At 36.5% G+C, this 16,596-nt stretch overlaps 2 protein-coding genes across 2 annotated transcripts; both read right to left on the bottom strand.

Moving 5' to 3' along the window:
• Positions 1–1,927: 1,927 nt before the first annotated feature.
• Positions 1,928–2,821, bottom strand: LOC139883476 (transcription factor MYB36-like). The gene is made up of 3 exons (XM_071867652.1): positions 2,686–2,821; positions 2,474–2,603; positions 1,928–2,360 (listed from the first exon to the last, which is right to left on the bottom strand). Exons 1-3 carry the CDS (start codon positions 2,819–2,821, stop codon positions 1,928–1,930), a joined length of 699 nt encoding a protein of 232 aa, XP_071723753.1.
• A 5,344-nt stretch (positions 2,822–8,165) lies between these two features.
• LOC139883481 (zinc finger CCCH domain-containing protein 20-like) lies at positions 8,166–9,368 on the bottom strand. The gene has a single exon (XM_071867656.1). The coding sequence runs from the start codon at positions 9,366–9,368 to the stop codon at positions 8,166–8,168; it is 1,203 nt and encodes a 400-aa protein (XP_071723757.1).
• Between the last annotated feature and the right edge of the window lie 7,228 nt (positions 9,369–16,596).

Below are 16,596 nucleotides of genomic sequence, written 5' to 3'. Positions count from 1 at the left end.
CTTCGACTATAAGATTAAACAATACCAGTAGTCTCAGTTTAATACAAATATGAATCAATAACCAAAAAATTGAAAAATAGAAAGAAAATCCAGCTAAAACATGGAGAGACGATGATTTCAATTCATCATTACGCATTGCTTCCACGAACTGTACAGCAATTTGGACAATTCGATTTTATGACTTCCGGTTTTCAAAAGTGTGCGGTTAGTCTAATTCAATCGCAACCATGAAAACAACCGGCGAAGGGAATTAAAACCGATTCAGAGCCCCGAACGGTGAGACCAAACTGGACTAGAGCGAAGTAGGAAAAATTCCGACGAACTTTGGATTTATAACAAAGCAGTGTAGATCTATATCAATGCTTTAAAATTGAAAACACTATCAATAAAAACAGTAGATATATGAGCTTGAAGAAATTTTAACTCACCATTTTCTATCTTCTTCCTGTCGAAAATCTCTCTCTCTCTCTCTCTCTCTCTCTCTGGAATTCGAAGCCGTAGTAATGAATTGTGAGTGTGAGGGAATTAGAAATCCCTAGAAATATCATTTACTTTTGGCGGGAAATGCTTTCCACCCGTAACAAAAGGAAAAATGGCATTTATAGATTTAATAGTCCTCCAACTATCAATGTTCTTACATATTAGGCCTCAAACTAATGTAGTGAATTGTTGGTTGTAGAATTTATGAAGTGAGATGGAAAAGTTGGTTGAAACTTGCAAGCATAGGATTTTATGGTGATTAAATACAATATTAGTAGTTCTTATCCAAAAAAAATAGTATAATTTTATGTCAACAACACCTATTTAATTTAGTAATGAAATCACCGACCGACCAATCCATCATTGTAAAGTATATTCAAAGGAAATATCATATAACTGTTATTACATACTATCAACTAATTGCCAACCAATACGTGGTCCAATGGTTAAAATGTTTGTCTCTTATGGAAGGTCATGAGTTATTAGGAATTTATAAAAATAAACTACTACTAGTATTGAATGGCGACGATAATTACTTAAATTGGAAATGTAGGAAATCTTCATTCATAGTGGCCATTTTATCGGAAAATGGATTATGGTCAGTCCGACGGAGAGGGAGGGAGGGTGATATCAATCTTTGAATTGGCAAAGAAATAATCATGCATACAATTTTCGTGAGTAGCCTTCTCTCTCTATGTGTGTGATGGATACAAGCAAACAAATTTTGCTGACTCTATCAAAATCACGTTCTTTTATCATTTCTTTCCCAAATATGATAAACAAATCGAAACTAACTTCTGATCATTACTTTGGACCACACAAGCAAGCTTACATGTAGGAGGAAAATAAATAAATAAATTACCATAGTAATTTTTCAAGAAGAGAGGACGATCGTTAATAATAATACACCATTAGCTAAACGATTTATGTGTAAAATGCATAGGAAATGTAACAGTTAATCAAGGACGGAGAGAGTATAAAATTGAAGGATTAAGGGTTTTTAGAACTATGGTTCTTCAAGTTTGATACAATTGCTCTCGTTCGTTCGAACCATATGTGTGCGCGCGCCCCGTGAGTAGGCTAAAGAGATGGGAGAAGGAGGAGGATGAAGATGAATTAATTTTCAGATTAAGATTCTATATTTGTAATTGAGCAAGATAAGAAAACAGTACGTACGTAGAACAATGCTCACTAAAAACATACATAAAAAAACCATACTAAATTCCAAACATATATATCCATGATTCAATTCCATACAATTTTTTTGGTAACTTAATATAGCCTTGGATGTAATGTAGCCATTGAGCTTGAGTCATATATATTTGTTTATCAATTCCTTTTTTCTTTTTTTTTTTGTGAAGTAACTAGATTTCATTTCAAGGGGGAGTAAAAAGAGTAAGCACTAGTTAATTATACTGCTAGGCTTCTAATTTGGAGAATTATATTGCTAGAATCCACTTAAGAGCTCAAGATAACTTGAATCGGAACCAAAATCCAGTAGAATCTCTTCCTCACGAATATTGATTCCAGACACATTCATATTGGCGTAGTATGAAGCTTCATTGTTATCTAAAGCTTCCATTGATTCTGGAGATGGGAGTGGCGGAAGCAGAGTAATATCATTGTTTTGCTGATCATAGTGAAGACTACATATGTCGACCAGACAAGGCAATGTCGACGACGATGATGAAGAGTTGTTCGAGACGAAAGCAGGAGGATTATAATTAGTTGCACCATCATAATCATAATTAACGGATGATGAAGTATTGATAATAATATTGTTGGACCTTGCTTGTAATTTTTTCTTTAACTTGGTGTTCCAGTAATTCTTTATGTCATTGTCAGTTCTTCCTGGCATTTGAGATGCTATAACAGACCACCTGAAAACAAGCAATGAACAACAAAAACAAATATGAAAAATGATTATTGGAATTATGATATCAAAATGTAATTGCAATTAAAACTTGATTATGATTATGTATGTATGACTTGCCTACTTCCAATGGTATTGAAGAGTGTGAAAATGATGTTATCTTCCTCTTGAGTGAATCCTCCATGCTTGATGTCTGGCCGGAGATAATTCAGCCACCTTAAACGACAACTCTTCCCACACCTCTTCAATCCTATATTATAAATAAAAATATATAAAACCCAAAATAAGGAAAATATTCAACTTTTATAATGAAATGGAAATTGTAGACAGACCTGCTTTGGATGGTAAGGCAATCCAATTTCCAGCAGTGCCATGTTGAAGCAAGTAGTTTCTGAGGATGGTGTCTTCTTCAGGAGACCATGGCCCTCTTTTCACTTTGGATTTGTCACAACAAGGTGCTCTTCCCATTTCCCTTAACTTTCTTAGCAATAAACTTATTTTCAAATGAAAAATGAAACAGAGAAAGAGACTAAGGAGAGATGTTTTTAAGACAAGTCTGTGTGTGGGGTTTTGTACTGTGCTTTATTAAGGCATAAGAAAGCATGTGTGCAAAACAGAAGATTGTTGACTTAGTCTTGACTGTACATGTAACTTACTAACCAATTTCATTCAGACTGACTGGTCATTTTTTTGGTCAATGTATAGTTATCTATTTTTAATTCGTTTAGACTGCTTAAAGAAGGATAAGTCATAAAGATAGTCATTTCCTAAAACCACATCTGATCTGTTGGGCTCTAAATGAGGCCCACCAAAACCGCAATATGGATAAAGCTCTGTTTTAGTGACAATACAAAATGGATTCAACTCTAGCTAGCTTATGGAAATGGAAGGGCTTTGATTTGATGGAGTTATTATGGACATTCCCTTGAAATCGACCATATTAGGATATCTCATTACATGAATTAGCCCCATCTAAACCCATATTGACAGAATCGAAATTTTATAATAATTAACTAATAGTAGTACTAGTCTATTATGATTTGTGTTGCCCATATTAAGTTTAAACCGTTGAACAAAGTTAAAGTAAAGACAAATTGTTCCATACGTTCATTTAATTAACAAAGTCCACTGTTTTGGGTAACTAAGTTAAATATATTACTAATAAGAAAATGACGTGGACGTGAAGTTTTTGGATTTGACAAAATATCAGCACACGATAATCACTTTTTAGCGGTTCACATTCACCGAATCCAAAGGTGTCGGGTAATCAAGTTACATATCTACCTATTCCATTAAGACGTTTTGTGATATAGAATTAAAGTATAATAACAAAGTTATTCTTTCTTTCTTTTTTTAGCTTTTTTCATTAAATTAATAAGCTCGAACGGACCAGTTCAGCCACAACATGTGGCAGATTATTACAACTAAAAGTTACTAAATCAACAACGGAAATATAATGAGCAAGAACGTGGGCTGGTCTATTACCGTCACGTTTAACAAAATTAAAACTACTTTTAGAGAAAAAAAAATCAGCTTTATGTCTAAGCTCTTTAGTAATATTGCCAATCACCGAGAAACTCTTTGAAGAACTATTCAACTCCTTTATAAGCTCCTGACAATCGCCTTCAAAAATAACAGCACCTAGGTTCATATTCCTAACCAGCTCAATACTTTTGAGAGATGCCACGGCCTCAGCTTGCAAAACCGAACTCTGCCTCCTCAATCTGCCTGACCAAGCTCCAATACAACAGCCATAATGATCACGCACAATAGTACCAAAACGATTTATACTACTACCCATAACAAAACCAGCATCAAAGTTAATCTTAAATATACCATGTTCAGGAGGTTCCCATCGATTTGGCATGCTAACCAGCCTAGTTCTTGGCAATGAGCCAGCCGGAGCCAGTGACGAGAAACTGAGAAGCCATCGTTGAAAACCACACACCGCCAAACTTGGAATAGCACATTTTCCCCGGAATATACAATCGTTCCGGTTACCCCAAATCCACCATGCTGCTGCAATAAACAACTTTAGTTCATGTTTCAAAAGCAGTGAGAACACAAACTGCAACCATTGTCGAGCATCATTGTGATTTGATAGAATAATGCCATTTATGCCTAGACCTGACCAGAAGTGCCTAGTCCAACAATAGTCTCGAAACAGATGTAGAATGGATTCACTAGAATCAAGACATACCTCACAATGGTCTGACACAGACTGTACACCTCGACCAATCAGATTGTCCCTTGTTGACACTATACCTTGACATAATTTCCAAGCAAAAAGTCTCATTTTAGGTAACAAATCTAACTGCCAAATTAAGTTCCAATAACCAAAAGGTGAAGTAGTAAAAGCAGCAATAGGATCAGAATGCAATAACTGTTTAGCAACAAAGTAACCACTCTTGACATTATAAAATCCATTAACACTATGATCCCAAATCCACTGGTCCCGACAAGGCAAGGACGCAATATGAATTGCCTGAATAGCCGCTACTTGAGACTCCGAGAAATTATTAACCAGCAAATCATCTTTCCAATAGCTATTTACATGATCTATCAAGCTAGACACCTTAGCCTGAGGCCACAATAGATGATCAGAGAAAGAGATTTTGGTACCTGGCACGAGAGGAAGCCATTTGTCAGAGAAGATTCGAGCTTCCAAGCCATCCCCAATACGCCAATGACCACCACTTATCAGAATATTCCGAGCTTCAATCAACCCTCTCTAAAGCGAAGACGGATTACTCCCCAGCTCAGCATGAATAAAGGATATCCGCGGGAAATACTTCTGCTTCAAAACCCTTGTCATCATACTTTACGGCTCTGAGAGAAGCCTCCAACCTTGCTTTGCAATCAAGGCAAGATTATACGCTTTAAGCTCCCTAAAACCCAGACCTCCGGATTCTTTCTTCTCACATAGCTTTTTCCACGTTATCCAGTGAATCTTCTTCTCCCATCCTTTGCGCCTCAGAGAAAACGAGCACAGAACATTTCCAAGGCATGACATAGCCCAGCCGACAACTGGAAGAGGCTCATAACATAAGTAGGCAAAGCTTGCAGAACAGATTTTATCAGAACTTCACGTCTCGCCTTTGACAGAAACTTCCCCTTCCAGCCTGCAAGACTCCTTCGCATTCTGTCCCTCAAAAATTTAAAGGAGACATTCTTATTTCTGCCAATCATTATAGGAAGCCCTAAATACTTGTTAGCCTCCAAAGAAGTAAAAACTCCCAAGTATTGTTTAAGCTCCGTTCTGCAATCATCTTTTACATTCTTACTAAAGAGAATGCTGGACTTTGAGAAATTAATCTCTTGCCCAGCTGCTGCCTTATACCACTCTAGGACTTGGAGAAATTGATGACAATCAGCTAAGGTCGACCGGAAGAAAACTAGGTTGTCGTCAGCAAAGAGAAGATGAGAAATTCTAGCTCCTCCCCGGCTGACTGCGGCTCCTTGGAGCAGCCCCCGACTAGTCCTATCATTGATAATGGTCGTGAATGCTTCAGAATATAGAACGAATAGAATTGGGGATAAAGGATCCCCCTGCCTGAGCCCACGTTTAGGAAACAACACATCAGAAGGCTTGCCATTAATCAGAAAGGAATATGATACGGTCCGAACACAATTCATAATAAGACTGACCCATGAAGGCCGAAAACCCAGTTTCATCAAACAAGCTTCCACAAACGACCACTCCAATCTGTCATAAGCCTTCTTCACATCAAGTTTCAAAGCCACAAAGCCCTTCCGACTTGGACCTTTATGTAGCAGAGAGTGCACCACTTCAAAAGCCACCGTAGCATTATCAAATATGGAACGCCCAGTAATAAAACCATATTGGTTATTGGAAATAATTTCAGGTAACCACGATCGCATTCTATTCACTATGCACTTGGAAACCAATTTCATAATGACATTACAAAGGCTTATGGGACGAAAATCAGAAGGTACCTTTGGAGCTTTAACCTTAGGGATTTGAACCAATTGGTATGGTTATAATGATCCGGAATTTGACCCCCATGTAGAATCTGTAACACAGCCTGGGTAACTGAATGACCCACTGTCGGCCACATTTTCTGAAAAACGCCACATTCAAGCCGTCTGGCCCTAGAGATTTAAATGGACCCATCTGCTTGAGAGCCTCGAAAACGTCACTAGCACAGAAAGGTTTACCTAACTCTTCATTAATTTCTGCGGTCACAGTAGGCTAAACCAAAGTAATCACTCGATTAATATCGTCATCCAACGGTCTCTCCGAGTGGTATGCATTCTCAAAATATTTGAAGACAATACGAGCAATATCCTCCCTTTTATTCTGCCATGTCCCATTATCATCAAAGATCCCAGCAATAGTATTGTTTTTCCGCCTATGGACAGCATAGGAATGAAAATACTTCGTATTCCTATCCCCATCAGTAAATCAACTAACCTTAGCTCGTTGATTCCACATGATTGCTTCCTGATCTAGTAAGCGATTCAGCTCCATCCTCGTCGATCGAATCTCAAGCCCATCCTCCGCATAATTGGCTTGCGTCAATAGACTTGTCAGACGTGTCTGAAGCTTAGCGATACTAGCAGGCAGATCACCAAACTCCTTCTGACTCCATCTAGACAGTGCTACTTTTAACTCGACAGAGATTACCATCTAGACTATAATGTTGCTTCCATTATTCTTTTTAAGTTTAACTGTTACAAAGTTATTCATAATCTTTTACCTTTTGTATTACACGCGAGGAAATTTCTCCACATCAACGGCTAACGATCAATGCTCTAATGATCTCACCCAGAATTTAATCTTACAACCCTTTTCTATACGAAACGATGCAGTACAATGCGAGAATCGGATTTAGGGTGTCTTCCATCAGAACCAACGGTGGAGATTGAAGGGTCCCATGAAGTGGAGAGTAGTAATAATCGACAGTCATGATGTTGCGTGATATATGGGTTAGATAAGAACAACAAAGTTATAGTACTACTACTTTCTGTAATATTGTTTAATGAAGTATTACTAGTAATTTATTACTTTACTACTTATATAATAGAAGTGTGAAGTGGAACTAATAAAAAAGTAGGGGGCCCATTAAGTAAATAATTTAAACTTGATTCTCTTTACAAAATCTAAAGACTTGGTCAAACATAATGCGTTCGGGGATTTTTTCTTGGATTACACTTCAAAGTCGATTACTTAATTGGAAAAATAGGACAAGACTTTCAATATTCTTCAATGGCATCATTTTTATGGCAGTCATCGACCTTATCCGATTACACTGATCATATCGACTCTCTCGACAAACAAGCAACCAGAAGATCTAATGGAAGAACATAAAAATATAGAAACAAGTCAACACTGTTACCTGAAGGAAAAAATAACAGAGAAAGAAAACATTGGACATAGAATAATATTTACATTGCATTAAGCATAATAGAAATATTTACAATAATAGTAAGATCAGAAAATTAAGATAGTAATACAGTAATCCTTAGAAATTATTACGATTAATCATACTTAGCAGCAGCAGTAGTAATAATAATAGTAAACAAAAAATCAAAGAGAGAATTTTGATCAGGTAAAGAGGTTTTTACTAGCTTCACATATTCACACAGAATCTTCATTCTTCGAGTCCCAAAATCACGATTCCAATTCCCTCCTTTCAGATTCTATTTACAATAAGGTTTCCCAAGAACTTAAAAATCCATGCTTAATCAAAAGTTGGCAACTTAATTACTTTGCCAAATCCCACAATCATCATTAAAGTAATCACAATTTAAACCCAACCTGAATAGAGTTAATTCTTTAGGAGCTGATTCAGTTAACAAGCTCCGAAATCCAATCAACATCCGGAGTATTTGAAGACTGACCCATACCCGGTTCGACCCGACCCAATGAATTCTCCTCCCTTAGTTTTGCAAACATCTTCACACGCAAATCCCTACCAGATTCAACCCTCTCCATGGCAGGTTCTTCCTCACAAACATTATCCCAGAGTTCAGAATATCGATGAGGACGGGTTGGATTCCAAGTTGGAGTTGTAGGCAAGCTACTGAATCCAGGTCGGAGAATGGAGCCTCTTGGTGAACCGTAACCGGATGAGCAAGATCCATACCCGGTTGGAGATGATGGAGTAACCACCTGCATGTTCCAGGAAGAAGGCAAACTCTTAACCTTACTCAGTTGCATATTCCTTAGAGAAGCGACCATGTCGTTGATGGAGTGAGATCCGAGCGAACGACTCAGAGACTGGACCGTCATCGGCGACATAGGCGGCGAATCTTCTCGGGGACTGTGCGGCGGTGAGATAGAACCCGGAGATGACAGAAACGGAAGCGACTTCGCGCAAGAAGCCTCGAAAGCTTGCCTCATCGGAGATCCGTCGTACGATTCAATCGGAGAGTTGACACTTCTCGCACTCTGTTGAGGTAAAACACGAAGCTGCTCCGCCGTGTGAGCAAAGAAACAGACCGGACGCTTACAAGCCCGCCCGTCTTTACAAGGCTGAGTCCTGTATCGGGCCGGGTGGAGCCAGCACTCAAATACTCCATGAGCGAACTCACAAGCATCTCCTTTTCGACAAGTTCCTTTACGATAGTCGGGACATGCAGTACCCGAATAGTGGTACTTTCTCGGGTCACGCCTCCGGGCCTTCTCGCCGGGATGAGCATACGGACACTCCGTCCAATCATGACTCCGGCCACGAGCACAGCGTCTCACTTTAAACTCGAACATCCTAAAATGGTCACAAGAATAGGCGTCGATAGCAGAATCCGACTCCAGACCCGAGAAGTCCGGGTCGGAATCCATATCGGGTTCGATTGACGGGAGGTAGCGCTGAAACGCCGCCAAAGCCTCTTGAATACAATACTTGTTAGAGCTGTTGAAATCGTTAGCATTGCCGTCAGCGTTGACGGAAGGAGAGTAAAGAGAATAAACATCAGCCGACGGATCTTCGATCATAGACCACGGAGGAACGTGGGACGTTGGATTTGGACTAGGATGTTCACCCACCATCATCTTTTTTTCGTGTTTCTTTCTTTGTGTGTTGTGTTGGCTTGAACACCGGCACGGTTTTATGTCGCTTATAAACTGCTTCATACTGGAGAGTGGGGGATTAACTAGGTATTGGGGTTAAAAACTAACCGTGGTTAAGTTAAATATATATCTTAGAGCTTTAAACTCCCTCATCGCGGTTAAAAAAATGTTGGGAAGGTCAAAGTCACAGCGTTGTATTAAGAAGCCACTAGTTGAGAGAGCCGCGTGTGTTTACAGAGAATTCTAGAGCTTACGTGGCGTGTTTTGTGTCTTGTGGGTGAGGGACGACTTTGTGGTATTGCTGTCACTTTAACAAATCCCTTTGGAGTTTTACACTTGGCTACACCCCTCGTATCGTACTTCTGAGGCGGTGAATTCTGAGTGCGCAGGTTAAGAACGATTAAAAAACTATTATTAATGAAATGAAAAGTCGCTAAGAGCGCAATTGAAAATTATAAATGTGTATTAAAAAATAAAAACGTAAAGTAAAAAAAATAAATATTTGTAATTTTTTGGGAAATATTATTTTCGGAACGAATATTTATTAATTAGGTGTAGATATAATTAATTAGGTGATTTCGGGAATAATATTTTCGAAATGAATTTTTTTTTTTTAATTTCGGGAATGGTATTTTCGAAATAAGCTTTTTTTTTCTAATCCAAAAACCTCATTTTCGAAAAAACTCTTTGATGTTCACCTTTTAGTTTTTGTGTGCATAAAAGTAGCGCACCCCAAGACCCACCGCACCTTTAATTGTGGAGAAATAAATCATTTTTAAGATAGATTTAAACAAACATTAAGGAGAAATAAATTATTTTTGTATGATTTGTCCAGTCTAAAAAAATTAATTCTGAAGGAAAATTCATTTTAAATTCTTAATTAACTTATTCATTTAAAATTCATTTTTTTTATCAAAAAAATCTTAATTAAGTTATTAAAAGTTTTTAAAATCGGTGTTTCAGTTTTGTATAAATTTTGGTAGATGAATACTTTATTATAGGAATTATTATTTTTAAATATTAATCAAATTAATTTGTTATCAATTCAAGAAACAATGAACCAAAATCAAACCGGTGTAGTAGCACAAGGTCTAATCCGATTAAAAAATGATTATTTTTTATCGATTCTACTTGAACTTGTTGCATAAAAATAAAAATAAAAATTACACATTATTTTTATATCGACTCCACTTGATCATAAAAATTGATTCGACGGCCCAACCAGACCACAACTGACTCGGGGACTTCTTCTAATAATACTAGTATTAATTAAGCCCATCTGTTTCACACCCAAGTATAATTAACTACGAAATCGTTAAACAAGCATGGATTTTGAGATTGCACCGTTTGATTGACACGTATTAAAGCATCCTCTCCGTAAAATCCAACTTTGAATGTCAAATTATGTCATATAGGTGACATTAGAAATAAAAGAAATTGAGTTTATATAAATTTTATTTCAATTATTACATTCATGATCCAACTTTAAAGACTCAAATTTGATTGATTTTTTTATAAATTGAAATTGAAAAATAAGTTGATCGATAGATAGATGATTATGGTCCTATATTAATAAAGAGAAAGTAGAATGAAATGGAAGTTGAATATGAAAAGAGAAAATTATTACTTTTTTTATTTTAAAATAGATATAAATTTTTCAATATTATTTATATATAAAAATTTATATTTATTTTAAAATGAAAATAATAAAAGAGAGTGGGTGAGAAAAAAAATTGAGTTTCGACATGCCATATCCTCGTGCCAAATTTTTAACTTCGTTACATGTTTGATCCTAAATTGCACCCCTAAAGTTATTTGGATGGTCGGTGGAGATATTCTTAGCTTACACTAATATGGGTTTCATTATTCAGCGCGAGACATGTTAATTATAAAATGGAACATTTTTAACTTATTATATATGATGAACAAGACTTTTGTTTGACTACAATTAGCTTACGTAATCATGCCTCTAAAAACGGCAATAGCACGTGCAATGCAAGTCAAGTGGAAATAGTACGACTATGACATAAGATTAACACTTATATTATATGTTCTTTCGACATAAACTAAGCTAAGCACTTCTTTTGGATAATGACTAGCTCCCTTTAACGATATGCAATTAATGGGCAGCTTAGCATGGTAAGCCAACTCCATAAACGACAAACACAAGCACGTAATTGGGTGTTAACGTATAGTCTTAAGGAAAAACAAAATGTACTAACACATAAACCTCCTGACATTATATATACGTTTGTTTTGGGTCGGGACATGCAACGTCTATTAATACTCTAATAAATTTTCATTATTTTTGTTAGTGCTTCAAAAGTTGCACATACATTATAATTAACCTTTTTCCATGAAAAAATTATACCAAAGACCGACTGGAAATATAATTAACCTTCTTAATGATAGCATTATAATGATCTTAATCAAATTTGATCTACTTTTTAATGTCGTTTATTAAAAAATTTAATGTCATGTACTGGAAATATCAGCTCAAGATCGATATGGTGCAACGTGTTAACATAAACTGAATACAAATAAGTGCGGTCAACTTGAAGAGTGGCAGTGGCAGCTTGAACTTAAAGGAAAAGCAAAGCCAAAAACCAAAGTACTTTAAAAGAATTTAGTATCACTACTTTGCCTGCCTGCCACTAGCCAGTTCATTTTATTTAGGTACAAAATAAAATTCCCTTTTATCCTTATCTTCTACTATCATCTTCCAAGCCTCCGACAAGTCTTCTCACTTTTGTTTTTTTCTTAGTCCTTTTTTAAAAATGATCACCACAAATCCTTCAAATTTGGCAAAGAATTTCCTCATTAAAAGGGACTAAATTGGCCACAATAAATCTACGTATCCCACGTAATAAATATTTCAAACTTCGACCACTAAAACGACAAAAAAAAGGGCTAAATAAATAAATATTTTACGTATTCATAAATATATTGTTCGAGGATCGATAACGGTTGGAGGAATTAAAATACTAAAAGAGGAAGAAATATAATCCTTAGCTACCAAATCGGTGTTAGCACAAGAATAGCTAATCACAGGAATTATTTAATTATTACTAATACAATAAAGTGCCCCAAAAGTTTTAAATACCCCCAAAAAAACATAATGGAGGTTGGTGTAATCACGTGAAGGGTGTCAACAAAGGCGTCTTTAAAAATGAGAAGAATAGTACACATATTAAGGACACATGGACTTAACTTAAGGACATTTTGGGGTGTCCCACCAATAAAACAAAGAACATGGCTCGACGTACGATGAAAAAAAGAAAAAAAAATCCCATTCATGAATAAGATCTCGTATGAACGGAACAATCCCACTACGTGGCCGATGCTTTTGGATAGCTCTACCGTGTCCTTGTCATTTACTTTTGCAGGCTCACTGACATGACATGCTCTCTATGACTGTCACCGTTCTTGCAATCGACACATGTCACGATCTGCTCGTTTTTCGTTTGTTTGGATCCGAGTGATTTTCATTTCCCCTCGATAGGATTCTTTCTCAATAGTACCGACTCTGTGTACGATGCTATTCATACAAAACTTCATAAACGGCAAAAGTAATCATTTGTTCATATTTTCAACTCTTCAAACATAAATTGAATTAAACATAAATCGAATTAAATGGTCCTTTAAATATTAATTTTTGAATTACTTAATCTCTCGTCCCTAAAGGACATTAAGTTTTACCGAACTGTCACTTTCAGCCAATAAGAACTTGACACGTGAACATTACGTGTAAAAAGTTAACAGCTGGACTTTCTATGTTATCCTTAAAACAAACACAACCTTATTTCCAAACAAACTTTATTACAATTAATTGAACCAAAATTAAAATCAATTACACTTGAACCGAACCATGATATTTCCCAAAATTATATATACTCTCGACAAGATCGCCGTCATCGTCTCTACACCTTCCTCCGCCGCAAATCCAGTACTCCCGACCAAGCCACCATTGCCCACCAACCTTTAAACCCTCAACGTCGCCGTCGAAACACTCAAAAACAGCATACGCTCTGCTGAACCCAATCAAAGCTTTCACGAGGCACTTTGCAATTAACTTAAAATTCTCTTTGCAATCGACGGCTGGTCTGAAAACCTCCATAGCCACCGCCGCCGCCGCCTCGGCACTTCCGTACATCCCGACCACCTGTCTCTCGCCAAATCGAAATCGATGAGCTTTTATTCCTCCAAAAGCCTCCGAAAATCACAATTATAGCCTGTCAATATATAAAACGACCACATAACATTCCCAAATTAAATTAAACTATTCTCCTTAAATTTCCATTGCCAATTACTAGTCTGAAACAAAACCTGATCTAATTACCAAACACATTCAAAGTGGTGCTATGCAGTGTGATCGACTAATCATAAAGAATGTGACTCAACAGCAATATCAATTCAATCACAACAGATGTGATGATCATGATTCCATACGGCAGTGCAATAAGCTCAATGGAAGACCTTTTAGTTTTCTTTTTCAAATACAGAAACTAACATCACCATTTATCGTAATTGAGAAACAAACAAGTTCAAGCTTCCCTGGTGAAATCAGCTAGAAACACTACTAGAGCATAAAATGTTAATCTCTAAATTAACATAAACAGTAAACAATCGTGCAGCCCCATTTTACAAAAGAAATAACTAAAAAGGATAGAGGAAAGGTCTCACCTTTGGAGGTTTACTAGTTACAGAGATATCCACAGAGGTAGAAGAAGATGCCTTAATACAAGTGGGTTTTGAAAAAATTTCTTTGATTTCTCATAACACAATCATCAGGAATAGACTCACTCAAAACCTATAGAGAGAAGAAGATCTGATAACGAAATTTTGCAGATACGAACAAGTGTGAGCTCTGTAAATATGCAGCAAAAACCTACTGTGAATCGGACGACTCCAGTTTGTGCTGGGAGTGCGACGCTAAAGTACACGCCGCCAATTTTCTGGTGGCGAGACACTCCAAGAGTCTTCTGGTAGCACATGGACGGCTTCCGGTGAAAAGTTAGGTCACACGGTGTCGGTTTGCAATAGGTGCGTCGACAGTCGCCGACAACAAGAGCAAAGAGATTTGGAGGATGATGGCGGCGATGATGTGGAGGAGGAAGGAGAGAATCAGGTGGTGCCGCCGTGGGCTTCGACAACTCAGCCGCCACCGGCTGCGAGTTCTTCGAGTACTGACGAGTCGTCTTCTTCTGTCAGTAGCGCGTCTTTGAAACGAACGCGAGATCTGGTGAGTCTCGTTTTGAATTTACCTAAAATCAATTGGATATTCAATGTTCGCTTCCGATTTCTGATTCTGATCAAGCAAATTGTCATTTCTCGTTTCAAGATGATGATTCCGGTTCAATGAATAAAGATCATGATGAAGAAGAAAGACACCGCCATGGTCTGATTCGGAAGTCGATTCGGTTCGATTATAACCAGATATTCTAAACCGGAATAAGAAAGTCTAGCTGTCAATTTTTTAAACGTAATGTCCACGTGTCAAGTTCTTATTGGCTGAAAGTGACAGCTCGGTAAAACTTAACGTCCGTTAGGAACGAGAGACTAAATAGTTCAAAAATTAATATTTAAAAGATCATTTAGTTCGATTTATGTTTGGAGAGACTAACAATTTCAAAAACGTTCAAAACAGAACCTAAATGATTACCTTTGCCCTTCATAAACGTACCGATGGTAACATTAAACGTACCGATGGTAACATGTGCACTATCGCGTCATATTTTATATATCAAATTTTATATTAGTCTAGTAGTAATGTTTTTCTATATTGTTCTGACCCGGTGATATAAAATGGGTAATGACCGGCCCGAATTGAAAACCTTGTCTGATTGGATTTCGAATGGATTGGTCTTGTCCACATTTTGGTCCATACGTTGTCGTTTCGTTAGTATTTACTCTATTTAGGCATGTACACTGTTGGTCCCAATAAAAAAAATTGGATTCAAGTCTTGGTATTTAGTGGTTTATGATGGTGTAATAATTGGAAAATTTTTTCTCTTTTTAAAGATAGTTTTCTTTCTCCAATATCGATCCTTATTCAATTAATAAAAAAATATGATATATTTATAAATCAATAATCATTCTTCATATATATATCTTAATAAAAATTGGGATTTTATTATCGGAATTTTATAATGGAGTAAAATTTTACAAATTTCAAATTTTTTTTCTCTCTTATCATTGATCTGATCGAAATTGAAACTCAAAATTATTAGGATCAATAGCGTGAATGCTGCGTGAATGCTGTTAGTTCTCTTTTACCGGATATACAGTACAAGTATTGTATACCAATTACGTCCATTATTGTACCTGTCATGTGACAGTGACTTGTTTTACGAAATAGGTTTCCGGTTTATCAAGAAATTGATTTGTGATTCTGATTCAATTTAACCGAACCGAATTAAAATGAAAGGAGTTGGAAGATAAAAATTGCACATCAACCATAACACTTGTTAGGAAAGTCGAGTTAATTTTGCCCTTGACCGCTTCCATGTTCATCATAACGTTTCTAACACGATGTAAGAACTAAAGTCTACTTTCTTCACAATAGTCAATTTTAGTTGTCATAAAAAAAGATAACACAAAACTCAAGAGAAGATGATATAAATAATATCGTGTCTTGACTTCGATTTTGTGCATTATAAGTCAACTTTGTACTGTGGGAGGGAAGAAATTAAATCACACCATGAAAGTAACATTTCAAGTTTACATGGCGAGACTTGGTCAAAAAAGATTTTACAGAATCTACACTGTCCAAGCTATCAATATCAACGAACATTGAAAATCTTATCTTTACCTTTGTTGCTTTATTTCTTCTTTTTGTAATCTACTAGTACCATGAGCCGAAATGACAGCTCCATTTCCGGCCCAAAGAAAAAATAATTTGGGCTTGAACCGTGATATTGTTGATCGATCTCAAACTTTTTTACTATTAGATATTGATGTAGATATGAGCAAGAATAGATGTCGTAATCCTAACCTATCTCTAAGAGTAATGATAAGGAATCAATAAATAAACAAATCCATGTGATCCATAATGAGATCCACTTTAAGAGTGACCATGGAAATGAGAAAGCAAAAGTTAGATTAGATTGATAGAATAGAAGAAGAAGGTGTTCTATCAACATCTCCAAGCGAATTATTATAAACCTTTTGGCATAACCAATTGTAGAAAAAACAAATGTCAACTTTTTAT

This window comes from Rutidosis leptorrhynchoides, unplaced genomic scaffold (genome assembly GCF_046630445.1).
Source record: "Rutidosis leptorrhynchoides isolate AG116_Rl617_1_P2 unplaced genomic scaffold, CSIRO_AGI_Rlap_v1 contig407, whole genome shotgun sequence".
In the NCBI taxonomy this organism is placed as follows: Eukaryota; Viridiplantae; Streptophyta; class Magnoliopsida; order Asterales; family Asteraceae; genus Rutidosis; species Rutidosis leptorrhynchoides.
Note: the sequence above shows the minus strand (reverse complement) of the source record. Positions and strands in the feature narration are given on the sequence as shown.